The sequence below is a fragment of the Eschrichtius robustus genome, chromosome 5 (genome assembly GCF_028021215.1).
Source record: "Eschrichtius robustus isolate mEscRob2 chromosome 5, mEscRob2.pri, whole genome shotgun sequence".
Taxonomy (NCBI): domain Eukaryota; kingdom Metazoa; phylum Chordata; class Mammalia; order Artiodactyla; family Eschrichtiidae; genus Eschrichtius; species Eschrichtius robustus.
The window spans coordinates 18,639,415-18,667,169 of record NC_090828.1 but is presented as its reverse complement, the minus strand read 5'-3'; the positions used below and the strand labels follow the sequence as shown (position 1 = coordinate 18,667,169).

Here is a 27,755-nt window from a genome sequence, read left to right as displayed (position 1 = left end):
ATGACCCGTGGTGGGCTCCTCTTACGGCTGCCACGTGACAAAACTCCCCTCTCTTAAGCGCTTCCTGAGTGCCAGGCCCTGAGTGCTAAAGGCCTGACGTGATGATCTCACCTTCCTCACCACGGGCCTGTAAGGCAGGTACTATGACCCCTGTTTACAGATGGGGAAACTGAGGCTTACAGAGGGACAGGGGTTTACCCAAAAGCAGACAAATACCGTCTGACTTCCTAACCAGGACGTCCCCTGTCACCCGTGCCCCACTCTCCCCTCCCATCTCCAGTGTCACCACTGTGGCTCTGACCCTCCCCTCGGTCCCCTCTGCCACTGTCTTTGCTCAGCCCACAGGCTTCCTATCTCTCAATCTGCTCTGAGGCCCCCGGTGGGTGTCTGTCTCAGGATCTGAGCCGGCACCTCTGCTTCTGTCTGTATCTGGGGTCAGTGGCAGCCCTGGGCTTCTCTTCCTTTATAAATAGTGTCAGCAGAGATGAATGAATGGGTGGGTGTTCCATGCAGAGATAACCGCTAAGAGAAGGGAGGTGTGTTTGGGGATGGCCCTGACGTCAAGGAAAGAGGACAGTGCAGATCTCTTCCCCTTCACGTCCCGCCAGGGATGGCCTCCTGACCATCATTCAGGAAGCATGGTGTAGGGAGAGGGCTTTGGAATCAGAGGGAACCAGGTTCAAGCCATGGCTTCATCATTTGTTAGCCGTGTGACCTTGGGACAAGTTTGTTAATGTCTCTGACCTCACTGGTAAAATGAGGATACTTTTGCAGGGTTGCTGAAAGGATTATGGAGAAAAAATGTATGTCGAGTATCTGGCATGGGCTGGGTACAGTGCAAACAACTCTTACTGTAATTTATAATCTAATGTATTTGCACTTACTGCATGCAAGGCATCCAGTTCTGGGCCTGGCAGGACATACAAGCTCTGTCATTAAGGAGCTTACAGGAGGCGTGATGTGTGCAAGAAAAGAGGAAGGACCACCCAAAGCACTGTGGGCTGGGCGCTGGAGGTCCCGGGGAGGGAGTCAGAGATGGAGGTGCAGAGGGGACCAGGGGCGTGGAGAGGAGTTCCCAGGGCTGGCAGTCACTTGAACTGCATCTTGAAGGAGAAGGAGGCCTTAGGTAAGAGAAGAACAGTCCAGAAGGGAGGAATTTTGTTAGCAAAGGCCTGGAGAAGGAACTCATGTGGCTTGTTCAGGGACCTGATGGTGGGTCAGGGTCAGGACGTGTAGGAATAGCAGGAGACGAGGCTGGACGGGGGTTTGGGCTGAGGGCTTTGGAGGCCACCTAGTTAGCAGTAGGTGCCATTAAGGTCCCTAGATCGAGAGATCACATGCGATGCTGCTGGTGGGGTGTGTGGACCGCATGCGTGGAGCCTTTCATGGGCTCTGAGCTGGAGATGGGACCGGCAGTGGCTGTGAGGGTGGAGAAGAGGAGGCTCTCCAGGGCAGGAACCCACAGAGAGTGAACTGGCGTGGGAGGAAGATGAGAAGTGGCTGGGCCTGTAGTGCTGGAGGGACAGGCAAGAGGTGCAGGGCTGCAGGTGTGCACTTGGTAGCCTGGACCTAGAGTGTGCTGCACGATGGACAGCCTTCTTGTGTCTGCCCCACCCTTCCCTTCCACCTGTTAGCGGGGTGGGGTGAAGGGCCAGGCCTGGGTGGCATGGGCCCACCCTCCAAAGTATCCTCCTAGCTCAGACACAGTATCACTGTCCCACCCCGCCCACAGACCGGGATGTCCATCGCTTGGTGTTCCCTACTGTGGGACCTCAGCATGCTGGTGTCTACAAGAGCGTCATTGCCAACAAACTGGGCAAAGCGGCCTGCTATGCCCACCTCTACGTCACAGGTGAGGCAGGTACCCTCCCGGTTAGCGGTGTGCACAGCCTAGCCTCTGGCCCACCCAGGGGCCTGGGTGAGGGCGGGGCCTCCACACCAGCTCCCTCCCCCTCGGTCCCCTGGGAAGCCAGCTGGCCTTGCCTCTGCCCCCGTGGCTGTGCCCCCGGCCCCCAGCCCACTGCCTGGAGGCCTGGTGATCCTGTGGGGCCATTGAGCCTGAAAGGACCCAGCAGACGTCGGACCTGTGGCTTTCAGATGTGGTTCCAGGCCCCCCAGATGGCGCCCCACAGGTAGTGGCTGTGACCGGAAAGACGATCACACTCGCATGGAACGCCCCCAGGAGCCTGGACGTGGCCATCGGTGGGTCCAGCCACACAGGGCTATGGGTGGGGGCGGGAGCACTGAGGGGGCCAGGAGAGGAGGGCAAGGCCCAGGAGGACATACAGGTGTGGGTAGGAATGGATGGAGCACTGGGGCCCTGGCCAGGAGCAGCTTTGTGGGCCTCCTCCCCATGGTGGACAGAGCCCTGGCTCTGCGTCAGGAGAGGAGAGAAAGGGGGGCTGCCACGTGCCCTTCTCTTCTCAGAGGGACTGGGTGCTTGGGTCGTGGTCCCAGGGAACCCCTCTCCTTCCCTGTGCACGATCTCCTACTGCTCTGTGCCTCAGTCTCCCTACCTCAGGTAGTAGCAAGGAATCGGGACTAAGTCAAGGTCCCTCCATGCCTGTAACTGGATCCCATGCCTGACACCTCGTGGGCTCTGAGCCTGGCCAGGCCTGTGGCTGGGCAGGAGCAGATAGGGGGCGGGCAGAAGAGACAGGAGAAACTGAGGCAGGTCCTCAGAGCAGACTGATGATGAATCCCTGAGTCCCGAGCCAGCTGAACGGGGGCGGGGGGCACCCCAGCAAGGCCCGCCTCTAGCAGCTGCCTCCCCACCAGACCCGGACGCCCTGACCTACACTGTGCAGCACCAGGTGCTGAGCTCAGACCACTGGACGGCACTGGTCACGGGCCTGCGGCAGCCTGGGTGGACGGCCACCGGGCTGCGTAAGGGGGTCCAGCACGTCTTCCGGATCCTCAGCACCACCATCAAGAGCAGCAGCAAGCCCTCGCCCCCGTCTGAGCCCGTGCAGCTGCTGGACCGCGGTGAGCCTGGTGTTCTGTGGGGCGGGGGCGAGAGCTACTGGGCCAGGGAACTGAGTGTCCATGGAGGAGGCTCCAGGGCTGGTGTGGACGTGATAACTAGGGTGGGACTGGCATGGCTGGGCGCGACCCCTACCTGTCAGAGTGCTTCCTTCTTACTCCTAAAAGCAGCACACGCAGTGGGCAAGGCTGAGGCTCTGGTGTCCAATCCCAGCTCTGCTGCTTGCTTCTGGCTGAGTTCCCTAGACAAGTCGCTAAACCTCTCTGAACCTCGGCTTCCTCGTCTGTAAAAATGGAGCTCGCATGGCGATTGGGAGGGTTCAAGGAGCAGTGGGTGCTGAGGATCTGGTGTCAAGCCCAGCATAGAGCCAGCCCTCCTGCTCCCAGGCCCGCCCCTGGAGGAGGCGCCCGCCGTGCTGGACAAGCCAGACATCGTGTGCGTGGTGGAGGGACAGCCTGCCAGTGTCACCGTCACCTTCAACCACGTGGAGGCCCAGGTCGTCTGGAGGAGGTGGGGCCCACCTGGCATGCCCTACTCCTCACATGAGGCAGTCCCGCTCTAGCCGGCCAGGCCGACCTCCCTGGGGCTGGATCCTGGGTGACCTCCCTGTGCTGTGTCCCTTAGCTGCCGAGGGGCCCTCCTAGAGGCCCGGGCGGGTGTGTATGAGCTGAGCCAGCCAGACGATGACCAGTACTGTCTTCGGATCTGCCGGGTGGGTCGCCGGGATGTGGGGACCCTCACTTGCACTGCCCACAACCGCCATGGCACACAGTCCTGCTCGGTCACACTGGAGCTGGCAGGTAGGTGACAGCTGCCTCCCTCCCTCTGAGGCCCACAGCCCTCTCCTCACACCCCCAGGTGAACACACCCACCTGCCAATCCTATGTCTCCCCTCTCAGGCCTGTCCATCATTAGATAATACTATAATTAGATAGTACTGCCATAATAATAGCAGTACTAGTAACAATAGCAGTACTAATAAGATACTTATTGAGCACCTAGTATGTGCCAGGCTCAGTGCTAAGTACCTTACGTGTATCACCTCATTTAATATTTACATCAACCCTGTGAGATGGAGTCAGTTATTATCGCCATTTTACAGATGGGGAAACTGAGGCCCAGAGAGTGTGCTAAGTAACAGGCCCAAGGTCACACAACCTAATAAGTCAGGAGCTGGGATTCAAGCCTGGATGCCCCACAAAGCCAGCCAGTGTTCTTAGATCCTGTGTTAAACACAACAGGAAATAGTACTTCAAATGAAACAAACTGGGAGGAGGTGGGGGACCAAGTCAATTTAAAAAAGAAAAAGGCCCAAGTGAGGCATCTTATCCCCAGACTCCCAGCTCTGGGGATCCTGGCTGCTGCCCTTTCACACAAGCCTGTTTGACAGGGCCTTCCAACCTTTGCAGTGAGGACCCTTTTTATAATTTCTCCTTTCAAGATGTAGTCTCTCAGACTGTAACATGCATGAAGTAGTAATTATCTTGTTTTCCGGTTTGTTAATTAACTCTAGACGTATGTAACTGCCACTCCGAACGTCAGATCAGCGTGAGCTAAACAGTGTTACCTGCTGAGTAGATAAGATTCCAACCAAATGCAAAGAAAGTGACATTTTAGTTAGCACAGGCCATCTTATCACGGGGTAAATGTACATTTTCTAGTGCTTTAAAAAAAATTGTTGAAGTTCACTTGAAACCTTCTGATCCTTTGACCTTCATAGACTGACCTCTGTCACTGCCCCCATCTCCACTCCCAGCAGACCAGGGACCAGATTCCTAGAGGGCAGGGCAGGCAGTCTTAAAGTAGGAGAGAGGTGGCAGTAGGGTGTGTGAGGAGGAGATGCAGGGGTGCTACTGGCCCCGCGGTAGATGGGGTACTGGTTTCCCTTTTATGTGTCTTCCCCTTTGCCCAGCTTCCCCCCACCCCACCCTGGCACTTCTTACTCAGCCACTGCTTTGCTCCTTGGTTGTGTGTGTGTGTGTTTTGTTTCGTCGGCCGCACTACGTGGCTTGCGGGATCTTAGTTCCCCGACCAGGGATTGAACCTGGGCGCCCCGCCCCGCCATGCAGTGGAAGCACGGGGCTAACCACTGGACCACCAGGGAATTCCCAACCACTTTGCTCCTTGACTGTACCATCTGCAGGACTCATCTTTCTTCCCAGATATAGGAGGAGCCCTGGGGTTTGGGGAGGCTCTGGACACTGAGAGCCCTGCAGCCAGCCTGGCTGGGACAGTGACTGAGGGAGACCGAGTCCCAGCTGGCCAGGGCTAGAGCAGGCCTGGGGCTTGGATCCACACCCCCTCCTGCTGTGCCCCACCCCCTACCCCCCAGGTGGATGGAATGGCCTCTTTCCTCCACACCTGCTCCGCTGATGCATCTTCCCCAGGATGACCTCCCCCTTTATCTGTATAAAAGTTGAGCTGTGTGCCTGTGGCCGGGTAGTGCTCCTTGCCCAGCACCCCTGCTTTTCCCTCAGGGCCTCTCTCCCACTCCCTTTAAAGCCCAGATCCTCAAACATTCTCAGAGGAGGGGGAGGGCACCAGGAAGTCATAGGCTTCTCCGAAAAGCACAAGCACATTGGAATATGTATTTAATTCCATCATGAGAATTAGAAGCTGCTTTACCAGGAAATAACACAACCGCATGTTATGTGCAGAGAATAAAATCAGTCACATGTGGGAGAACTAAACTGAGAATCGGTACCCGTGGATTCATCTTGCCATCTCCCAGATGGTTGAAGGCCCCTTAAATATTTAAATAAGATTCAGAGAGAAAACTTCAAGATAGAGGCAATGCCCTCCGTGAACTTGATTCAGGGTCACAGACTGAGCCGCCTGCAGGGCCCAGAACGGTTTGAGTTCGAGAAGCCCACGGTAGGACTGTGCTGAAGGGCCACCACCCACAGGGGGCAGTGTCGGCCACTCCTCGCCAGCCCATTAATGCAGTGAGGGAAGCAGCTCAGGACAGCCAGTCCTGATTTTCCAAGAGAGGCAGGAAGTCCAGATTTCTTTTGTGTGTGAAAATCTCCTAATTTCAAAGCTGGCAAATGAATACTGAGAGCCAAACAAAGCAAGCCTGCACCCCCGGCTTGGGTTTTCTGAGATTTGGAGAACGTCACGTTTGGATTTGCAGGGACACCATTTGGTCCAGGCCAGGAACTCATGTTGCTGGGGGCGGAGTTTGAGAGCCCCAGGGTGGGCTGCTGGGGCTCTGGCGGGGGTGGGGGGGGCGGGGGGGGGGCGGGGGGGGGTCTGGTGTTCCGCCTGAGCCAGTTGCTGAGGGAGGGCTTAGAGAGGCAGGCCCCGTGACCCCCATATTCTCTCCCCTCCCTCCCCCACCCTCACCCCTGTGTGTTTCAGAGGCCCCTCGGTTTGAGTCCATCATGGAGGACGTTGAGGTGGGAGCTGGAGAAACCGCTCGCTTCGCCGTGGTGGTTGAGGGGAAACCACTGCCGGACATCATGTGGTACAAGGTCAGAGGCTGATGAAGGCCTCCATGGAGTCCGAGCTGGGGCTGGCCAGGAGCCTAGGGGGAAGGGAGGAGTGATTTCCTGGGGGTGTGGGAGGGGTCAGGGGAGCCTGGACCGAGAGCAGAGCAGTTGCCAGAGGTGTGATAAGAAGGAGGAAGTGGGACCCAGAGGTGCTGGTGACCTGGGAAGTAAGGGTGGAGCTGATCCTGGGTCTGAGCAAGGCCCCTAGGGCAGAGATAATGGTGGGCCCTAAGGTAGGGATGAGACTGGGTCTCTGGCGTGGAGGTAAAGCTGGGTCCCAGGTGGAGGGGAAGCCAGGCCTGGACTGGAGGTGACGGCCACCTCTGCAGGACGAGATGCTGCTGACCGAGAGCAACCACGTGAGCTTCGTGTACGAAGAGAATGAGTGCTCCCTGGTGGTGCTCAGCGCGGGGTCCCAGGACGGAGGCGTCTACACCTGCACGGCCCGCAACCTGGCTGGCGAAGTCTCCTGCAAAGCAGAGTTGGCTGTGCACTCAGGTGGGCTGGAGTTCAAGAGGAGTAAGGCCAAGTGCTCACCCAGGAATCCTATGTGAGCGCCCTCCCACCAGGAATCACTCACCCGGCCCTTCACTCCAGACCACCACCTCCTCCAGCCCCAGCAGCTCTGCCTCGGGCGCCAACATTCTTGCTTCTCTTCCGTGTCTTCCATCTGCCCTCCCTGTCCCAGTCTCTTGCCCTCGTTCCTTCTTGCCCTCTCCACCTAACACCAGGCATCTCTCCTCAGCTCAGACAGCTATGGAGGTGGAGGGGGTCAGGGAAGACGAGGAGCAGCGAGGAAGGAGACTCAGCGACTTCTATGACATCCACCAGGAGATCGGCAGGTGTGGGGCTAGGAGGGGGTGTGGTGTCCGGGGCCCAAGGGAGGCTGGGCCTGAGGCTCAGCAACGCCTGAGCCCTGTCCGCTCCCCGTGTCCTCACCCAGGGGTGCCTTCTCCTACCTGCGGCGTGTAGTGGAGCGAAGCTCCGGCCTGGAGTTTGCAGCCAAGTTCATCCCCAGTCAGGCCAAGCCAAAGGCATCGGCGTGGCGAGAGGCCCGGCTGCTGGCCCGGCTCCAGCATAACTGCATCCTCTACTTCCATGAGGCCTTCGAGAGGCGCCGGGGACTGGTCATTGTCACCGAGCTGTATCCTGGGACAGGCTGGGCGGGTGGGGGACACATGGCCTGAATGACTGGTCCTTGTAACAGCCAATTAGCAACACGTTTCACACTTTACAAAATGGTCCCATTGACAACTGGGAGTTCCGAAGACATCTTATAAATACTTCACAGAGTGGAGTCTGGAGACTTGTGTGAAAAACAATATTTTTTAGCTTAAATTTACATAGCGCTTGATGTGTGCCTGGCAGTGTTCTAGGAGTTTTACAGATATTAATCTATTTAATCATCACGTATGCTTATCTCTTGTAATTTTATTATCCTCATTTTATAGATGATGAAACTAAGGTATAGAGAAGTTAAGTAACTCACCTGAGGTCACACAGGTGGCAAAAGGCGCATGATTTTTATCATGAAATGCAATACAGTATATCTGAACATTTACAGTGACCCCATTAATACTTGGCTTTATTTGAGAGGCTCTTCTCATAAAGAATGGATTTTATCCTTTCATGAGAGCTATGGTTAAACAAAGTCACACTGAGGTAAGGATGCTGGATGGTTGGCTTGTCACTGCCACTAGCAGGGTGACCGTGTCCTACATGCTAGCCTCCCAGTCTGTACTGTTCTAACCCAAACCTCAGTAAAATGACAAATTATTATGTGTCCTGGGCCTTCTGGGTCATTCTCAAATAGAGTCAAGGAGTTCCATCCACAGTCAACAAAATGCTGCTCTAACTTGATCCTTATAGATACTTCACAAGGTGGGTGAGAGGAGTCTTATCCCTGTTTGACACCGGAGGGAACCTAGGCTCAGAAAGGTTAGGTGACTTGCCTGAGATCCCACAGCAAGTGAGAGTTCAAGCATGGTTGTCCCATCTAAGCACCCAGATGACAGGGGGAAGAGGGAAGGTGCAGTTGCTCACTGGTAGCAGATGTGCTTTTCGGGGAGGGAGGACCCTGTGCTGAGCTGGGACCCGACTTGAGCTCTGGGGGTGGAGGGCACTGCCTAAGGCAGGCCCAGCAGTTGGCACTGGTCACTGTTCTCCTTGATCCAGGACATAGCTGCACAGAGGAGCTGCTGGAGCGAATGGCCAGGAAACCCACCGTGTGTGAGTCTGAGGTGAGGGCAGTGGGTGGTAGGGGCCAGGTTGGGCACCAGTGTTCACCCACCTGAGCTCTGAGACCCGAGGGGTGCGTCCTGGGCATGCCATCTGTGCCCGCGAATAGGCCAGGGGTGGTGGTGGAGAGCACTGTTAGGTAGGCAGCAAAGCCCCCTTCCCCCATCAGAGCACACCCCCACGCTGGGACTTAAATTGTCTTCTGAAAATTTCGGCACCCACCCTGGCCCCCAACTCTGTTGTTTCCCAGTATTCCTCACATAAAGGTTCCTCAAGTCTTACCCCAGAAGGAGCCCCATCTAGACTGTGTTCAGTCTCAGTGCTGTCCTGCCATGTAGGGCTGTACAAGTTGTGCACTGCACAATTCTTTTTATTATCATGCAAATGGCGCCCTCCTATAATGGTGCTGTGCCCAACTTGTGCAGTTGTATATGGAAGCCCTGAATCTCAGTAACCCCAAACCTATGTTTCAGCCCCCTCCACCAGCCACCTGAAGGCCACTTCCCAAGCATGGCCTGGCTTCTTGCTACAACCCTGGTGGTGATCAAACATAATACCCACCCCCGCCCCGGACTCTGGGCCTCCTGTTTCCACAGATCCGGGCCTACATGAGGCAGGTGCTAGAGGGAATATGCTACTTGCACAAGAACCGTGTGCTGCACCTGGATGTCAAGGTGAGATGCAGGTGTGGGGTGGGGAGCGGGCAGCGCCTGTGGGTGTCCTGTGGGAGCCAGGGACTGGGGTGTCCTCCCCGCTGCACTCAGCTCCTGTGTCTTGCCTTGTGTCCCGCAGCCTGAGAACCTGCTGGTGTGGGATGGTGTGGAGGGTGAGAAGCAGGTGAGGATCTGTGACTTCGGGAACGCCCAGGAGCTGACTCCGGGAGAGCCCCAGTACTGCCAATACGGCACACCTGAGTTCGTGGCACCCGAGGTTGTCAACCAGACCCCTGTCTCTGGGGTCACTGATATCTGGTAACGTTGGCATACTGGGCTGCTGGGATGGGCCAGGGCAGCTTCCCTCGGTGCCGTGCTGAGGGCTCGCTCAGTGGCAGAGAGGAGCTTTACTAAGCCCGGATGCCTACTGTGACAGTTGGCTGGTGGCATTGCTCACGGGGGTCTCCTGCCCATGTCACTACCTCCCCCTCATCCATTAGGGCTGACCCAACCACTCAAGGCCTCAGCCCTCACAGTCCTGGGTGCTGGGCCTCCGTACCTACAGCCACCTTGTCGCCCCTAGTGAGGCAGGCACGGTCTCTTGGTCCCCAGACTCCTCTGGGCTTCCTAGGCTGGCCCTGCCATGACCCTTGAGTCCTCCAGGCATGTCAGGATCTCTGGGTTCAGGGTCCTCCCCCAAGGAGGCAGCCCTGTGCCCATTTGTCCACGGCAGTGTTCACAGGGAGGACCTTTCCTCAGTAGATCAGTGGTAGCAAGAGGACTGCTCGCTTGTGGTGGGACCTGGGCTGTCCTCTTACCCATCCACTCTCCTTTCCCCTCAGGCCCGTGGGTGTCGTCGCCTTCCTCTGGTAAGGACCCCTCTGCACTCAGGACCCCGTCTCTTAACAGTCTCGTAGCAGGCCCACCCCTAATGTTTGCAGAGCCTGGGGCAAGACAGAAGTTGGGGGCCTGCAGCCTGCCTCTTCTCTTCTGCACCCTGGTTCCTTCCTGCACTGGGAGGGGCCTCACATGCATGAATATGGACGCCCAGACTGAGTGTCCAAGCTCTGTCCGCCACCACACTCCTCCATAAGGGGTGGGCACACGTGGCGTGCTTGGGAGGCCAGTGCCGGCTCAGTGCCATTTAGGCAGGGAACTAGTCCAGAACGTGGGCTACAAAGGGAAGGCCCAGGCTCCAGGGGCATATCCCCTTGGCATAGGCTCCTCACCTCAGGGACAGGCCGCGGCTGGAGGAGGGCTGGAACAGGTCCTCTAGAGCACAGGCCTGGGATAAGGACCTGGTCGCCCAGGTCACAAGGCAGTACTGCCTCCTTGCCCATTCAGGGGATCGAGTAGGGGCAGGACAGGCAAAAATCTGCAGGATTCTGCCCAGATTCACCCAGCCTCCGCCTGTCCCTGGCCCTGTGCTCCCACTGGCACCCCACTTTGTCTCATCTCAGCCCCAGGGCCCACCTCTCACTCCAGCCATCTCCACCCCTGCAGCCTGACGGGAATCTCTCCGTTTGTCGGGGAGAACGATCGGACAACATTGATGAACATCCGAAACTACAATGTGGCCTTCGAGGAGACCACGTTCCTGAGCCTGAGCAGGGAGGCCCGGGGCTTCCTCATCAAAGTGCTGGTGCGGGACCAGCTGTGAGTACGAGGCCCGAGGAGCCTCCCCCATGCAGAGTCCCCTCACGCCGCCCCTACTCCTGCCCAAGCCTCCGCCCATAGACAGTCAATCCCCCAACTCCTTAGAGGCCCCGTTTTCCCAAACATTTATTGAATGAATGAATGATAAATCCCTTCTTAATCCTCTTTCCTTTGCAGGAGGCCTACTGCAGAGGAGACCCTAGAACATCCTTGGTTTAAAGTGAGTCTTGTCTTGCAAAATGGTGATAGAAGAGGTGGAAGGAGCGAGAACGTTATTAACAGCTCCATTTTATTGAGTCCCTAGTGTGTACAGTAACCATGATATGCACTTTATTTACATATGATCTGTTAGCCTGACAATAGCTCTACAGAGGAAGGTATTATCACTCCCCTTTTGCTGATAAGGAAACTGAAGCTCAGCTTGGGGTATCATGGACTCCGAGGCACAGGTCTGGACCCCCACTCCTCATCCTAGGGATGCTCATCTGTGTTCTCCCTGGCTCTCGAGACCAGCCCCAGTCCTCCTCACTCCTGTGGCTCGCCTCCATCCTGCCCTGGTCCCACACAGTGTGCTTGGTGGGTGGCCTGGCTGTCTTGTCCTCTTGGTTTTGAACTCCCTATGGCAGAGTTCTCACTCATCTTCAAACTCCAGCACTGCAGGGCACAGCGCCAGGCAGAGGGAGGGGTTCAGCAAATGACCCAGAAAGAGCGACTGAACAAACCGTCCAGGGAGCATTGTGCTGGGTCAACAGAAGGCTGAGGTCATTCTGGTATCTGTCCTTGGGGTACAAACCTGGTCTCTCAGATCAGAAATGAGCTCTGAAAAGGTGGCTGAGGGAAGCATCTGAGGTCTGGCCCCCCAGGGCTCCAGATAGATGTCTGGGGCACTGTCTCTACATGGAGACAGATGGTGAGCTGGGGAGCAGGGTTCAAGCTGCGGGCCTGAGCACAGGCCTCCCAGGGCAGCCAGTGCACCAGGACAGGGCCTTGAGCCCTGGTGTAAGCTCTGAAGCCTAGGAGCCACTGATTTCCTGCCTCTCCGCTTAGGTTCAGGGAATTTGTCCACACGTGGGAACCTTGACTGTGGGAGTAATTGTGACAGATCCCCTGGGAAAGGGAGCCCCAGGAGCCCAGACTCGACGCTGCTCTGTCTACTGTCCCCTCCTGTGGACGTTGTCTCTCCGTTGCCAAACCTGGAAGGTTAGGGTTGACAGAGGACTTTCCCTCAGGCCCTCTTTCTTGGTTTACAGGCACAGGCAAGGGGCGCAGAGGTGAGCACGGATCACTTAAAGCTATTCCTCTCCCGGCGGAGATGGCAGGTGAGTTTGGCTGGGCCCTGCTCTGTGGCTTCATCTTCTCATTCTACAGCCTTCTCTCTCTAACCCTGCTTTTTCTATCAGGTGCCCTCACTTCTGCTCATCTGTCTTCATCCACCTGTTAATTCTCTCAGCTCCCACTTCTGCCCGCCGTAGCCTTCTCCCCCGGGGATGAGGTGGGCCTGAGTGGGTCAGTTTGGCCCCATGGGTCCCTCAGGTCTGACTCTAGTACCCTGTCTCCAGCGCTCCCAGATCAGCTACAAGTGCCACCTGGTGCTGCGCCCCATCCCTGAGCTGCTGCGGGCACCCCCGGAGCGTGTGTGGGTGGCTGTACCCAGAAGACCACCCCCTAGTGGAGGGCTGTCGTCCTCCTCCGATTCTGAAGAGGAAGAGCTGGAGGAGCTGCCCTCAGTGCCCCGGCCGCTGCAGCCTGAGTTCTCGGGCTCCCGGGTGTCCCTCACTGACATTCCCACTGAGGATGAGGCCCTGGGCACCCCAGAGGCTGGGGCCGCCACCCCCATGGACTGGCAGGAGGAAGGAAAGGCCCCTTCTCAGGACCAGGAGGCCCCCAGCCCTCAGGTCCTCCCCTCCCCAGGCCAGGAGCCCAGCCCCCGGCGGGGAGAGCTCCGGAGGGGCAGCTCGGCTGAGAGCGCCCTGCCCCGGGCCGGGCCGAGGGAGCCGGGCCGGGGCCTGCACAAGGCAGCGTCTGTAGAGCTGCCGCAGCGCCGAAGCCCCAGCCCGGGGGCCACCCGCCTGACCCGAGGAGGCCTGGGCGAGGGCGAGTATGCCCAGAGGCTGCAGGCCCTGCGCCAGCGGCTGCTGCGGGGTGGCCCTGAGGATGGCAAGGTCAGCGGCCTAAGGGGCCCCCTGCTGGAGAGCCTGGGGGGCCGTGCCAGGGACCCCCGGCTGGCTCGGGCGGCCTCCAGTGAGGCAGCACCCCACCACCCGCACCCGCCCGAGACCCGGGGCCTGCAGAAGAGCAGCAGCTTCTCGCAGGCTGAGGCGGAGCCCGGGGGCCGGCACCGCCGAGCTGGGGCACCCCTCGAGATCCCCGTGGCCCGGCTCGGGGCCCGCAGGCTGCAGGAGTCTCCCTCCTTGTCCGCCCTCAGCGAGGCCCAGCTACCTAGCCCTGTGCGGCCCAGCGCCCCCAAGCCCAGTGTCCCTAAGGCTTCAGAACCTCCTGTCGCCACAGCCAGTGATGCTGCACAGCCCTCGGCACCCCAGCCTGCCCGAGAGAAGGCCCCAGAGTCCACGCCAGAACCAGCCCCCAAGCTTACACAGCCCCCCCTAGCTCCGCAAACCCTAGCGGCCCCCCTCACACCCTATGCCCAGATCATGCAGTCGCTCCAGCTGTCAGGCCACGCGCAAGGCCCCCCGCAGGGCCCTGTCGCATCGCCGTCGGAGCCCAAGCCCCACGCGGCTGTGTTCGCCAGGGTGGTCTCCCCGCCTCCGGGAGCCTCCGAGAGGCGCCTGCCTTCGGCCGGGTCTCCGCCAGGGCCATTCGAGAAAGCCCGGGTCCCTACGGTGCCCCGCAGGCCAGGGAGCAGTCTCAGCAGCAGCATCGAGAACCTGGAGTCGGAGGCAGTGTTCGAAGCCAAGTTCAAGCGCAGCCGTGAGTCGCCCCTGTCGCGGGGGCTGCGGCTGCTGAGCCGCTCGCGCTCCGAGGAGCGCGGCCTCTTCCGCGGCGCGGAGGAGGAGGAGGATGGCATGTACCGGCCCAGCCCGGCGGGAACGCCGCTGGAGCTGGTGCGACGGCCCGAGCGCTCCCGCTCCGTGCAGGACCTCAGGGCGGTCGGGGAGCCGGGCCTCGTCCGCCGCCTCTCGCTGTCGCTGTCCCAGCGCCTGCGGCGGACCCCACCCGCGCAGCGCCACCCGGCCTGGGAGGCCCGCGGTGGGGATGGGGAGAGCTCAGAGGGCGGCAGCTCGGCGCGGGGCTCCCCGGTACCGACGGTGCGCAGGAGGCTCAGCTCCACGCTGGAGCGGCTGTCGAGCCGCTTGCAGCGCAGCGGCAGCAGCGAGGACTCCGGGGGCGCGTCGGTCCGTAGCACGCCGCTGTTCAGCCGGCTGCGCAGGGCCACGTCCGAGGGCGAGAGTCTGCGACGCCTGGGCCTCGCGCACAACCAGCTGGCCGCTCAGGCCGGCGCCACCACGCCTTCCGCGGAGTCCCTGGGCTCCGAGGCCAGCGCCACGTCGGGCTCCTCAGGTGAGGAGGGGCCCAGGAGGGGAGAGTGGAGGGCGAATGTGTGAACGAGTGTGTTTGGAGTGCGGGCGTGGGGCTGGGATGACAGGTGCGCTGGAGGGACGCTCTGGGAGAAGGAGAGGGCCGGGGACACCCACCGCAAAGAGGCTCAGGCGTTTCTGGAGGCCCTGAGGACGGAACGGGCAGGGCTGGGCTGACGGGAGGCCGAGGGGCAGAGGCTGGTGTGGGAACAGGCTAGGGTCGGGGCCAGAAGTTCTCTATTCTCTCGTACCGGCTGGGCAAGTGCTCTTGGGCCTGGTTCTTAGCAGCTCCTGCAGAAAGCCGAAGCCGCCTGCGCTGGGGCCTCTCTCGGCTGCGGAAGGACAAGGGGTTGTCACAGCCAAGCCTCTCTGGCAGCGTCCAGGAGAATTTGGGTCACCAGTATGTGCGCAGCGAGTCAGGTAATAGAGGCCTGCTCGGTGAGTAGTCCCCTTTGAGCCGCCCGGGAAGGTCACAGCCGGGTGGGGAGATGGCCCACGTTGGGGGAGCCCTGGCAGCGGCGGAGGGAGCCTGGAGTCAGGAAACGACAACAACAACAATAATAGCAGCAGCTACCGTTAATTAGCAATGCCAAGCGTCCTATTAAGCACTTTACGAGCATTGCCTCACTCAACCCTCCCACATTGCTTAGGAACTATTCTCATCATCTCCGTGTCTTACAGGTGAGGGAACAGAGGCTTAGCCATGCTAAGTAGCTTGTCCAAGTCACAGAGTTGGTAGTAAGTGGAGCAGCCAGAAGGCTGGACTGTATGACCCCCTGCAGTCAGAGCCCACAAGTGGCTTCGCGACATCGTACTAATGCCTTTCTTTGGCCAGCCTCCTCCCCAGAAGGTCTCTGTCACTGGGTGTGGTACTGACGGAGCTCGGGATAGGGCTCCCTGCCTCTCAGCCCCCTGCAAATGTGTGTGTGCATGAACATGCTCCCAAAGACACCCTTTCTCTCCCAGCCTAGCGGCCCGCAGTCTGGACTGTGCCTCCAACCTTCCATTTCTCTGTAGCCCCAAACACCCAATCGCCCCTCCCTGTCCCCTCTGCCCCTACAGAAGGCACTTCGCACAGATAAGCAGCCTCTAGGGCTCTTTGCTGGGGGGAGGGACACCTGGGATATGCCCTGGTCTGTTTCTCTTGCCACTTGTCCTGGGGCTGCAGCGAGGGAGGTATTCTCCACCTGGGTCACCTCAGTCCTCTACCTGAAAGTGGGGTGTTACTCAAGGACGACAAGCAAAGGTTCAGGAGGCCAGGGTTTCCAGACCAGCCTGCAGAAAGCAGCAGGCCCACCAAACCGGGCTGCGTGCAACACCTTTATCAGTCACCATCTTCTCCAGTTTCCGATAAAACTCCTCAGAACTGTCCCAGACACGCCTCAGCCAGGCTTGCTACTGGACATGTAACCGTGTCTCGCCTTGGCCAGGGGAGCCAGGGCATCTCACTCGAGGCAGTAGACGGTGGGGCTCTAGTGAGGGAACAGGAGGGAGGGAGGCCAGCTGGTGGGGGCAGTGGTGGAGCAGGAGTGGGGAGAGAGAGGGAAGCCAGCACTGAGGCCTGGGGACAGCTGATCCCTTCCCACCTGGGGCCTCCCTCCCACCTCCGTTTTGCTTGTGCAGCTGATTTCTTGCCGAGGCGAGGCCGTGTCCCCTTACTTCATCCTCTCCCCGCTCCCCGCAGGAGGAAGGCCCCATGTCCACTTTACCAACTAGGGCTGGCCCCTGGGGAGGTGGGGGTGGGACTGGCAGAGCTGGGCCAGGGTCACCTTTCACCTCTCCTCCTCGGCTCCCTCTCTCTCCCCCCTACCCAGTACCCTCACTTGGTCTGAAGGCAGCCCACTGACGAAACTATATTCACTTAATGTTATTGGAGCCTCGCTGTGGGACCCCTCCTTGGGGAACACTGGGGTACAGTGGGAGAGGGGGCACGCTGCTGTCCTGATATCCACTTCTGCAGATCCTCTTCGGCCCAGTTCATCCGTACCCCACTCCCTCCTGATTCCGCAGACAGGCAGCAGCTGGGGCTCCCAGCGGTATCTACCTCTCAGCTCTTTCTGCCCACATGAAAGAAATCCACCGCCCCCACCCCGCCCCCGCCATCCCTGGACCAGAATGGGATTTTTCTAAAAAGACATTCCCAGGGAGCAGGAGTGCAAATCCTCATGGCACGAAGGAGCCACAGGCCAGCAAAGACCTGGAGCAAAGACATTGGCCATCCGCAGCCCTGCCGTGGGCCCATTCACCAGCCGGCTGTGAAGCCAGCTTTGCTGAAACAGCCTCTTCCCCTGGGGGTCTGTGCCTGGCTTCTCTACTGGGCATATTAACAAGATAATAATCACAACAACAATAGAAGCTAACATCTTTGAGCATTTATTATATGTTAGACATCTGCTAAGCGCTTTACATGCCTCTTTGAATTCTCATAACAACCCTCTGAGCTGGGTGTTATTATTTTCCTCAATTTACAGACATGGTCCAAGGTCATGCAGATATTGTCTGTTTCCCCTTCAAAAGCTCTCACCACTTAGCTGACCTGAGGGAGTGCGTAGAAGGTCTGGGACGGGCTCCCCAGACCCCAGGGGGCATGAGGGATGGGGGAGACTGACACACACTTTCGGGGTCTGCCTCGGGTTTGCCTTGACTTCAGGTCTTTTGAGATTGCACATTTTGACTGAACATTTGTTCACTCCTGGGAGTCTCAGCTCAGGTCACCAGCTCCTGTCACTTGCCCTACGGTGCCCCAGAAGTCATAGGTGTTGCAGGAGCTTAACCACTGTAGTTTTTCAATATTTGTTTTTGCTTTATCTAGTAAGTTCTTACAGAGCACTTACTTAGTGCCAGGCCCTGCTCAAAGTGACTTACAAACATACGAGGTAGCAGCTACCAAGCATCTTCAATAGTCAGTAAAAGATAATTCTACACACAGTGAGTGCCTGGGAAACTGATGCTTGCCCCGAAGGAGATTCTCAAAGGCAAGGCCTTCTACTTCCCACCTCTGACCGGGAAGAGATGGCCTTTCAGGCTGCTCCCTGAAGGCAGCGCCAGCTCTCACATGCATCCTCCCGTCGGTCAGCAGCGAGCGAGCCAGGGTCCCCGCAGACCCATGGCTGTCTTTGCTCTCCCTCCAGACTTCCCCCCTGTCTTCCACATCAAACTCAAGGACCAGGTGCTGCTGGAGGGAGAGGCAGCCACCCTGCTCTGCCTGCCAGCGGCCTGCCCTGCACCCCACATCTCCTGGATGAAAGGTGAGGAGACCACTTCTCCCCCACAGAGAGGGGTAGGCAAGTGGCCCCAAGGCCAGGGGATGTTCAGTGGGAAGTGGCAACCGGGGGTGCCCAGAGGGGGGCTTCACTCAGCAGCCCCTCCTGCTCCTCCTTTGCCCCCAGACAAGCAGTCCCTGCGGTCAGAGCCCTCAGTGATCATCGTGTCCTGCAAAGACGGCCGGCAGATGCTGAGCATCCCCCGGGCGGGCAAGCGGCACGCCGGCCTCTACGAGTGCTCAGCCACCAACGTCCTGGGCAGCACCACCAGCTCCTGTACCGTGGCTGTGGCCCGTGAGCCCGGGGCAGGGACCAAGGGGGATGTGATGGGGGATGGGCCCTAAGCTAAGGCACAGGGGCTCACTGTGGCTCCCTTTCTCTTGCCAGGCATCCCAGGGAAGCTAGCCTCTCCCGAGGTGCCCCAGACCTACCAGGACACGGCGCTGGTGCTCTGGAAGCCAGGAGACAGCAAGGCACCTTGCACGTACACGCTGGAGCGGCGGGTAGATGGTGAGGGACCGGCAGGCTGGTGGGGGGGGGCGTGGGGGAGGGAGGGCGGGTGGAGGGCAGAGAAGCTGGGGAGACAAGTGCCTTCCCTGGGCACAGGTCCCCAGGCTCCTCACAGATGGCACTGGGAGCTTGGGCCATCCCTTCTGTGGCCTCAGCCCCTCCCCCATGCTGCCTGTAGGTGAGTCTTCCTGGCACCTCGTGAGCTCGGGCATCCCTGACTGTTACTACAACGTGACCCACCTACCAGTTGGCGTGACTGTGAGGTTCCGTGTGGCCTGTGCCAACCGTGCTGGGCAAGGGCCTTTCAGCGGCCCTTCTGACAAGGTCCTCGTCAGGGGCATGCGAGGTCAGTGGGACAGGGTGGGGGATGTCCAGAGAGGGCAGGGGACCCTGAGTCCAGGGTCCACCCCCTCCTTGGAGCACCCGGTTTTGCCCTTGGGGCACCACGGTGATGATTTTCTCTGTCTCCACTTAGACTCCACGGCTCTGCCATCTGCTGCTCATAGAGACGCCCCTGTTACCTCAGGGCCAGCCAGGGCCCCGCCTCCTGACTCTCCTACCTCACTGGCCCCTTCACTGAGCCCCTCCCCAGCTCCTGCTCCCCCAGGCCCCCAGTCAGCCCTTCTCAGCCCCTCATCTTCCCCAGCACCCCCCAGCCAGGCCTTGTCCTCACTCAAGGCTGTGGGTCCACCACCCCAAACCCCCCCACGAAAGCACAGGGGCCTGCAGGCTGCCCAGCAAGTAGAAGCTACCCCACCCAGTGCCCAGGTCCCCCCGAGTGAGCCCAAGCCTTCCGTCCCCGACACTGGGACCCCGACCACAGCTTCCACCTCTCAAGGGGTGAAAACAGCATCTTCCTCAACTCCCCTGTATATGGTGACCTCCTTTGTGTCTGCACCACCAGCCCCTGAGCCCCCAGCCCCCGAGCCCCCTCCTGAGCCCACCAAGGTGACTGTGCAGAGCCTCAGCCTGGCCAAGGAGGTGGTCAGCTCCCCTGCGGGTGGTCCCCCCAGTGCTCCCAGGCCAGAGGGCACCACTCTTCGAAAGGGCCCCCCTCAGAAACCCTACACCTTCCTGGAGGAGAAGGCCAGGCAAGCAGGGCCAGGGCTGGGGAAGAGAAGGAGGACAGAGGTGGGGAGTGTGTGGAACTTTGGCAACACGGGGATTTGGAGAGAAGACCAGCCTGCTGGGGCCTGGGGAGGGGGCAGGGAGCTGGGGGAGGGGATGAGATCTGGGTCCTTAGCATGATTAAGTTCAGATTTTCTCTGTGCCAGGCACCGTGCTAAGTGCTTTGGCCATATGATCTCATTTAACATTCACAACTGAGAGGGAGACACTGCATTATTCCATTCCACAGATGGGAACACTGAGGTTGGAGAGGTTATGGGATTTGCCTGAGGTATTGAGCCAGTTAGTGGCAGAGCTGGGGCTCAAACCCTGGTTCCTGGGATTGAACTCCAGAGACCCCCTGGGAACCACAGCATTCTTGCCCCCAGCAGTTGCTGCTACTCCCTGCTTAGCCCACAGAGTGCAAGTGTTCCCCTCTCTCCTCTGAGCCTATGATATCCCCCCCAACACACAGGGGCCGCTTTGGTGTAGTGCGCGCCTGCCGGGAGAATGCCACCGGGCGAATGTTCGTGGCCAAGATCGTGCCCTATGTGGCCGAGGGCAAGTGGCGGGTCCTGCAGGAGTACGAAGTGCTGCGGACGCTGCACCACGAGCGGCTCATGTCCCTGCACGAGGCCTACATCACCCCACGTTACCTCGTGCTCATCGCTGAGAACTGCGGCAACCGGGAACTCCTCTGTGGGCTCAGCGACAGGTAGCTGGGCATTCTGGGGGAGCAGGAAGCAAGGATGGGGGGAGCTGAGCTGGGATATCACCTGATCCCACCCCCATTCCTCTAGGTTCCGGTATTCAGAGGACGACGTGGCCGCCTACGTGGTGCAGCTGCTACAAGGCCTGGACTATCTCCATGGCCGCCACGTGCTGCATCTGGACGTCAAACCAGACAACCTGCTCCTGGCCCCTGACAACGCCCTTAAGATCGTGGACTTTGGCAGCGCCCAGCCCTACAACCCCCAGGCTCTGCGGCCCCTTGGCCACCGCACGGGCACGCTAGAGTTCATGGGTGAGGGCACCATGCCAGCCGGGGGGGAGGTGGGGTACTGCCAAAGGGGCAGCAGCCAGGGCTCACCCCACTTCACTCACATGTGTGCCATTTATTGAGTGCTTACTGTATGCAAGCAATGAATTAAGTCCTTTCCATGGATTTTTTTCAGTTTCTCTTTATAATAGCCCTGGAGATTGGCATAATATTACCCCTGTTTTACAGATGAGGAAACAGAGGCGCCGTGAGGTATTTGTTCAATATCAGACAGTTATAAATGGTAGCGCCAGAACTTGATAAAGCTAGAAAGACAGGAGAATCAATTATTAATTTATGTAAAAAAGGGGAACCAGCTACCATTTAGCTACCTGCTAAATACTTTCTGTTCGTCATCTCCATTCCTTAGAGTAATTCTGCAAGCCACACTTTACAGATGAGAAGATGGAGAGCCAGACAGGTTTCGTACATTGCCCAGGGCCCTGTCGCTAGAAGGGGCAGGCTGGGCTTAGAGCCAGCCAGGCTGATTTCAAAGGTGCTTAATCTTGGTGTGGGCCACACCCTTTGTGAATGGGCGCCCACCTTTGGAGCTGATCCAGGAGAGCTTGTGACCCTGGTTCTTAGCTCCTCTGCAGTTCTGGGGACCGCCCACCATTCAGTGCCTGGGCTGATTCCTCAGGTGCCCCACATCTCCCCTGGGGGCCACTCTGCCCGCTGGCATCCAGGGCCTGCTGCTCTGGTTGTACCCATGGTCTGGGGCCTCCTCTGCCTCTCCCTGGTCCCTTGCCACCGGGAAGCTGGTTCAACTTGACCTCTTGTCTCCTGTCAGCTCCTGAGATGGTAAAGGGAGACCCCATCGGCTCTGCCACGGACATCTGGGGAGTGGGTGTGCTCACTTACATCATGTGAGTGCCCCCAGGACCCACCCTCTGCCTGTACCCTCCCCCCCCGCCTCCCCAGCCACACATGCATGTGCACACTCATGCACGCACACACACACACGCACATACACACACGAGTACCCAGGTGCGGGTAGCCTTGTCCCCGAGCGCTGTGCCCCTAAGAACCTCCACGCTAACGTCCCCCTGGACCTGTGAGTTGACCCTCAGTCTGCATCTGTCAACTGAACTGTCTCTTCCACAGGCTCAGTGGACGCTCCCCGTTCTATGAGCCAGACCCCCAGGAAACAGAGGCTCGCATTGTGGGGGGCCGCTTTGATGCCTTCCAGCTGTACCCCAACACATCCCAGAGCGCCACCCTTTTCTTGCGAAAGGTCCTCTCAGTACATCCCTGGTGAGTGGGTCCCACACCTGCCAACCTCCCAGCATTACCTGCCTCTGGCCTCAGACTGCCCTGGCCCAGCCCATGCCTAAGCCCCCAACTCCTCCCCCGCCCCAGTAATACACTGCTGCTGCTACTACTACTACTTTTCCTACTCCTACTCCTCCTAAGTGGCTGCACTACCACCATTTAAAGCCCATAACAGCCCTATGACGTAGGCAGAATCACTGTCCCCATTTCAGAGACTGGGAAACTGAGTCCCAGAGTTGTCTAAGCTCACTCACTCGGGGCAAAGCCCTCTGGGAGGGTGGGGCCCCCTCCCTGCTCTGGGAGCCATGCCTGCAGGCTCACTGTCCCTGGCTTCCCCTGGCAGGAGCCGGCCCTCCCTGCAGGACTGCCTAGCCCACCCATGGCTGCAGGACGCCTACCTGATGAAGCTGCGCCGCCAGACGCTCACCTTCACCACCAACCGGCTCAAGGAGTTCCTGGGCGAGCAGCAGCGCCGCCGGGCCGAGGCTGCCACCCGTCACAAGGTGCTGCTCCGCTCCTACCCAGGCAGCCCCTAGTGGCTCGGACCACAGGCCGGCCTCGGGCTTCGACTCGGGGTTCCTGCTGATGCCCCCTGGACATTCCAGGGCCCACGCTGAGCCGGGTGGGCCCGGGGCTTTGGACACCAGCAGCAGCAACATCCGGCCGGGCTATTACCTCATGGACCTGCGGGGACAGAGACCCCGGGCTTTGGCCAATGCCACCCGGCCAGAGCCAGAGTGGGAGACCCGTTGTCCAGGCTGGGTGGGGTCAGGAACAGGAAGAGGGGCAAGAAGGGAATGGGCAAGTGACGAGGAAAAGAAGATGAGGAATAGGGAAGGGGAGACTCTCGGAAGGTTCTGGGGGAGGGAGACAGTGCATCTGGGGGAGAACCAACCCAGGAGGGTGTGAGTGGCTGAAGAGGAGGAAAACGGGGGAGACCAGGGTGTCTACAGGCCATGGGCTGGGAGTGTCAGTGAAGCAGGGACAGGACATGTAGACGGTGCCAGGAAGCCAGAGCCAGTATGTGAGAGAGGGCAGTGAGGTGGGGGAGGGAGAGGAGAGATGACTCAGGTGGGGCTGGGGTGGCCAGCTGCCAGCATCCCCAGAAGGAGAAGCATGGAGGGCTGAAGGCTGGAAGGAGTGGTCTCTTGAGCCAGCGGTCTCCTCCTATCCCAGTGGATGCAGCTCTGGGCACTGTGCTGGCCCGAGGATGTTCTCATCACCTCTCCGTGGCCTTCGCCCTTCTTCCCATTAATATTTATTTATTTATTGACTTTTATGAAGTCTCTCTGCCATCCAATCCCTACTGCCTATGTTGTCCTGACCATCCCCCAAGCCATTCAGGTGTCTGTGCAGCTGTCTGTCTGTCTGTCTGTCGCAAGGAAAATAAAAACGGCAAGCAGCAGGACCTATGTGTGTGGTCTACGGGGAGGGATGGCTAGGGGTACAGGGGGTGCACGATGCTGGGGGTACTGGGACAGGGGCATTCCAGCCTTCTCCGGGCCAGTGAGAGCCAAGGTATACTAGCTAGCACCTTGGGAGCTTCCTACCCCACCCCTTGACCCTCCTGGACCCTCACCTCTCCCTTATTCCTAGAGGGATGAAAGATGTAGGTCTGTTTCTCCATCTAAAGTTTCTGGAATCCTGGCAGGACCACTGAATCCCCACCACTGCCCTCTAACCAGACTGGTGGCCCCCACCTCTTCTCACATGTTCCATCATCACAACTGGGAGGACGCTGGGCTCTGGAATGGACCAGCCCACACCCCAATCCTGGCTCAGCCTTCTGCACTCTGCCCAGGAGACAGGGCAGCTCTGGTCCTGACCCCTGGGGCAGAGGGGGTTTCATCATGATGACTGGTCAGAGCAGGATGTGTGAAGAGCTATAGAGGAAACCAGGACAGGCCCACGTGCCCACGCTCTCAGTGTTGGAGCACCGATCAGGACACATGGGGTACCAGCTGCACAGGGCAGCTGTGAGTGCTCTGGTTGGCGTGCCTGCTGTGATGGGGCTGTAGACGAGCATTTTCCTAGGGCCCAGGGACACTCAGTCTGGACCTTCTTAGCCCCATGGCAAGCCAGGGGTCCACTGGGGGCTAAGGGGCCTTGACTCTAAGTGCCCCCTGCGGTGCCACAGAAGGGTCACTGGGTCCTATAACTGAGCTACCCTGCCCTGAGGTGGGGGGAGGGGGAGCCAGTTCTTGTGTCCGGAGGGACTTTTCCCCCCTGTCCCTCCTCCCATTGCAACTCTGCTCTTGGCAATGTAAAAGGAATAAAGGCTTTCACCATGAGCAGAGGGAGCTGGTGCTGGTGTGTCGCTGATTGAGGTTGAGGGCCCCTTGGATGTAGCCCAAACAACCCTTTGCCCAGCCCACCCCAGTCTCTCTGGCTTCCCAGGACCCCAGGGAAGAGGCAAGCCCCATCATCATAAAATAAGAGGATATGAAAGCCAGCTGGAAGGGGCCAGAGGGACACCTTTCCCACCTGCCATTTTAGCAATGAAGATATACAGTTTGCCTGTGAGAATCTCGAATCCCCTACACACTGCAAGTGTTTTCATATAAAAATCAGGTGCCTGAACTCATATCTTGATAAATGGTAAAATTCTTCTCCCGTCCCCCCTCCGATCTTGAGCTTCCTTCTCATCTCCATTGGAAATGGCATGTGAACTGCTTGTTCCAAACCCGAAGGAGCAAAGGTAATTTATGTCAGCAGAGCCATGTCAAAATTGCTCTCATCAAAAGGTGACAGCGCTCCGCACCTGGGCGGGCAGTTACGATGAATAGAAGCAAGGCTTACCTGGTGCCCTGGCCTGGGCAGACTGGACTCCAGGCAAGTCTCAGAGGGATTAACCCCTTCATCCCAGGTGCTCTGATGCCCCTATGCACCAGCTGATGTCCAGAGAGGGAAGCTTGGCTTGGGCAGACCTAGAGTTTTAGAGTCAGTATTAGTGCCAATCTCCAGGGACAGTGTAGCCCACCAGACCCGACCATGTCACATGGAGGGGAGTGAGTGGAATGGGGTGGCAGGAGAGGATGCTGTTCTCAAAAATCTTTAAGGTCCCCTCTAGGTTTATCTCAGTTTACCACCAGGAGGCACAGTGTGGAAATGACAACCCTAGACTCCTGGGGTGGGGGGAGTAAGGCGCTTCCGGATTGGTTCTGACTGCCACGTGGCCCTCTCATAATTGGCTAGATGGACAGTGAAGTCCATCGCTATTCTGGCTTCAGTCAAGGGCACCTCCACAAACACTCGCACCCCTTAACTGACTGTGTCCAGGAAGGACACGTTGTCCCACTGTCCAGGGACTGACCTGAGTGTAAACTACCCCAGCAAAGAGCTGAGTCTCTTGTCGACCTGAGGCCTTGTCTGGTCCTCCTGGGAGTGGGATGGCTACCTCCTGCTCTGGGAGGGCATGGGGCCACATCCAGCTGCCCAGCTGTCAGGGCGCTGACGTGTGATGCACCCCAGAGCCGCTCGGGTTTCCCCCTGGGGCTGCCCCAGTGGCTGAGTTAGCATCCCAGGCATCCTCAGGCTAAATAAGGAGCCTGTTTGGGTCAGGGGGCGGGGGCTGGGGTCCCCAGGGGCTTGGGGCAACCACGCCAAACAAGGCAAGGAGAGGAGTGATGTATAAAACCTGGGCCTGGGGCTGAGAACCTGCCTGCGCCCTTGCTGTGCCATCTGGAAGCGCTCCGTGCCTCCTGCTACACAGCCAGTGGACCCGAGTCCTGAAGTCGATCCCTCACGGTGAGTTCAGATCCTCAGGTCAGCCCTAGACACTCCCACGTCGGGAGATGCTCTGAATCCGCAGGGAAAGGGCTGAAGTTTGGAGTCTCTGTGTCAGCCCAGACCCCTTTGTTTTCTGTTCCGCAGATGTCCAAAGCAGCTCCTGCCGTAAAACCAGTGGCTGCAGCCCCGCCTCCAGGATGTACCCTGGATATCAAGGACCCCCAGGTCCAGAGGGCGGCCATTCGCATCCAGGCCTCTTACCGGGGCCACAGGTGAGGGGGAGCCCTGGAGAACCTCTGGAGGAAGGGAGCTGGAGCTGCAGAACGCTCATGACTGCATTTGGGGGATGGACGGGGGCTGAGCACAGTGTCATGGACCACTGGGGTCACTGGACTTAGGGGAGAGCAGTTACTGAGGTGTGGAAGGGTGGCTGACACAGAGTAGACAATTTTATTAGGGGAACAATTCAGTAGCCGTCACCTTCCCTACCCAGCCCCATGTTTAAGGGTCTAGTGGGCTGAGGGGGTGGGCAGGGGACGCTGTACGGATGGACAGGGCTGCAGGCCGCCCGGGGCCGTGTCATGGGAACTCTGGGCCCTGACCTGGGCCGCGGGTAGGTCCCGGAAGGAGCTGCGCGAGAAGGGGCCGCCGCGAGTGCTGGAGGCGCTGAAGGATGTGGTGCTGATTGAGGGCAGCGCGGCTAAGCTGACTTGCCGCATTTCGGCTTTCCCGGACCCATTCATCCGCTGGAGCAAGGACGGCAAGGAGCTGCGCGACGGGCCCAAGTATCGCTACGTCTTCGAGGACCCTGACGTAGTCGCACTGGTGGTGCGCGACGGCGAGCTGGCAGACCTGCGCCAGTACAGCATCAACGTAACCAACCCCTTCGGCCAGTGCTCCGACTCGGCACGCATCCTCGTGGAAGGTACGCGCGCCCTGGGTGCAGTGCCACCGTGCAGAGCAGCACCACACAGCGGGCGGCCGCAGCCGGCTCCAGCCGCGTTTACCTCTGAGCCTTGCCGAGTCCGGATGGGGATGTGGCCCAGCCCCGGCACAGCCTAAGGCGCAGAACAGGGCGCAGCGCCGGCCGCGCGTAGTCCTTTCCTACCCCAGAATTCTGTCCCATACAGCCTAAGGAGTCCGCTATGGGCTTCAGTCACTCGATTCCAGGGCCTCAAGGTCACAGCGAGCCAGAAGCAGAGCCAGGGTTAGAGCCCTTGTCTTCTGGCTCTCAGCCCAGGGCAATTTCCAAGGCGCCGCGAGATGTGTGGCCATTCCCGGACTTTCACCCCTAGAATCTCTTTTGATCCTCCCTTCACCTCTGCGAAGGGCAGGATTAGTCCCGTTTGACAGTTGAGGAGATGATGCCCCAGAGAGGCTAAAGACTTGCTCAACGTCACACAGCGAGCTTAAATCCATCTCCTATTTAGAGCCGGGTATTAGCTGGGGAGGCGGTGCCCCTGCCCGCCTCACCTCTAGGTTCCTCACTGGGTGGCCCTTTCCCTTCCTCTAGCGCCGGCGAAGATTCAGAAGGGACCGGATAACACTAAGGCGCGCAAAGGCACCACGGTAACGCTGACTGCCGAGATCATGGGCGAGCCTGCGCCCGACGTGGGCTGGACCAAGGACGGGGAGGACATCGATGAGGACGACAGGTGTTGGGGGGGGGCGGGACTTGCAGCAAGGACAGCGCCTGGAGCAGGAGCTTGGGCGGGACGGGGCCCGGAAACTGGAGGGAGTGGGATGGGGGCGGGGAATTTGGGAGGCGAAGAACAGAGCTGGATAATTAGCCCGACCAGGGCGCGCGTAAACTGACCGCAGGCCCTGCCCTCCCCTTCTTCCCACCTAGAGTGTTCTTCGAGATCGGCAGTACCACCACGACGCTGACTATCCGCCGGGCCACGCCTGAGGACAGCGGCAAGTACGAGGTGTACGTGGAGAACAGCCTGGGCATGGACCAGAGCTTCGCTCGCGTGGACGTGGCCTGAAAGGGACCCTCAGACCCTTCACCCTGGCTGGAGCCCCGGGTGGGTGGGACAGACAACCCTCCTTCATCTTGCTTAATAAAGCTGCTCTCGCTGACCCTCCGCGTCTATTCGGTTCTTTTGAGACGCCATTTCCCCTGCATTTGCACCCACGCTTTATTCCCAGACCTACACCCTAAGGTCACAGAATGTTGGGGTCAGAATGTTTGGGGAGTGCCTAGTCCAGTGCTTCATTCTGCAGACAGTAAATCTGAGATAGAACTTCTCTCACGCTCAGAAGTTCCTTCACTTCC

The 27,755-nt window shown here is 59.0% G+C and overlaps 2 protein-coding genes across 13 annotated transcripts in view; both read left to right on the top strand.

Annotated features, from left to right (window-relative positions):
- Positions 1-23,137, top strand: part of SPEG (striated muscle enriched protein kinase) — a 56,050-nt gene extending 32,913 nt beyond the window's left edge. For 9 of the 12 annotated variants that reach the window (XM_068544377.1, XM_068544380.1, XM_068544378.1 and 6 more), the window contains 28 exons: positions 1,733-1,852; positions 2,098-2,202; positions 2,779-2,985; positions 3,370-3,493; positions 3,608-3,783; positions 6,344-6,456; positions 6,804-6,972; positions 7,220-7,316; positions 7,418-7,618; positions 8,657-8,714; positions 9,309-9,386; positions 9,505-9,683; positions 10,208-10,234; positions 10,869-11,021; positions 11,199-11,241; positions 12,272-12,340; positions 12,581-14,540; positions 14,843-14,977; positions 17,689-17,805; positions 17,947-18,114; positions 18,208-18,330; positions 18,509-18,676; positions 18,806-19,421; positions 19,913-20,152; positions 20,238-20,461; positions 21,267-21,342; positions 21,581-21,730; positions 22,092-23,137. In XM_068544377.1, coding sequence (XP_068400478.1) covers positions 1,733-1,852; positions 2,098-2,202; positions 2,779-2,985; positions 3,370-3,493; positions 3,608-3,783; positions 6,344-6,456; positions 6,804-6,972; positions 7,220-7,316; positions 7,418-7,618; positions 8,657-8,714; positions 9,309-9,386; positions 9,505-9,683; positions 10,208-10,234; positions 10,869-11,021; positions 11,199-11,241; positions 12,272-12,340; positions 12,581-14,540; positions 14,843-14,977; positions 17,689-17,805; positions 17,947-18,114; positions 18,208-18,330; positions 18,509-18,676; positions 18,806-19,421; positions 19,913-20,152; positions 20,238-20,461; positions 21,267-21,342; positions 21,581-21,730; positions 22,092-22,284 — 6,089 coding nt within the window. In that variant the 3' untranslated portion in view covers positions 22,285-23,137. The remainder of the gene's footprint in view (positions 1-1,732; positions 1,853-2,097; positions 2,203-2,778; positions 2,986-3,369; positions 3,494-3,607; positions 3,784-6,343; positions 6,457-6,803; positions 6,973-7,219; positions 7,317-7,417; positions 7,619-8,656; positions 8,715-9,308; positions 9,387-9,504; positions 9,684-10,207; positions 10,235-10,868; positions 11,022-11,198; positions 11,242-12,271; positions 12,341-12,580; positions 14,541-14,842; positions 14,978-17,688; positions 17,806-17,946; positions 18,115-18,207; positions 18,331-18,508; positions 18,677-18,805; positions 19,422-19,912; positions 20,153-20,237; positions 20,462-21,266; positions 21,343-21,580; positions 21,731-22,091) is intronic. The other 3 variants (XM_068544376.1, XM_068544374.1, XM_068544371.1) reach the window with 1 other exon arrangement.
- A 2,484-nt stretch (positions 23,138-25,621) lies between these two features.
- On the top strand, positions 25,622-27,465 carry SPEGNB (SPEG neighbor). Its single transcript, XM_068543835.1, has 4 exons — positions 25,622-25,749; positions 26,095-26,402; positions 26,991-27,132; positions 27,327-27,465. The coding sequence occupies exons 1-4, from the start codon at positions 25,622-25,624 to the stop codon at positions 27,463-27,465; spliced, it is 717 nt and encodes a 238-aa protein (XP_068399936.1).
- The last annotated feature ends 290 nt before the right edge of the window (positions 27,466-27,755 follow it).

Bases quoted from the DNA above. Each gene is read 5' to 3' on its own strand.
- SPEGNB (XM_068543835.1), top strand. From the start codon at position 25,622: ATGTCCAAAGCAGCTCCTGCCGTAAAACCAGTGGCTGCAGCCCCGCCT. The intron at 26,403-26,990 runs GTACGCGCGCCC...CCCTTCCTCTAG, and splicing joins GGCACGCATCCTCGTGGAAG to CGCCGGCGAAGATTCAGAAG. The intron at 27,133-27,326 runs GTGTTGGGGGGG...CTTCCCACCTAG, and splicing joins GACATCGATGAGGACGACAG to AGTGTTCTTCGAGATCGGCA.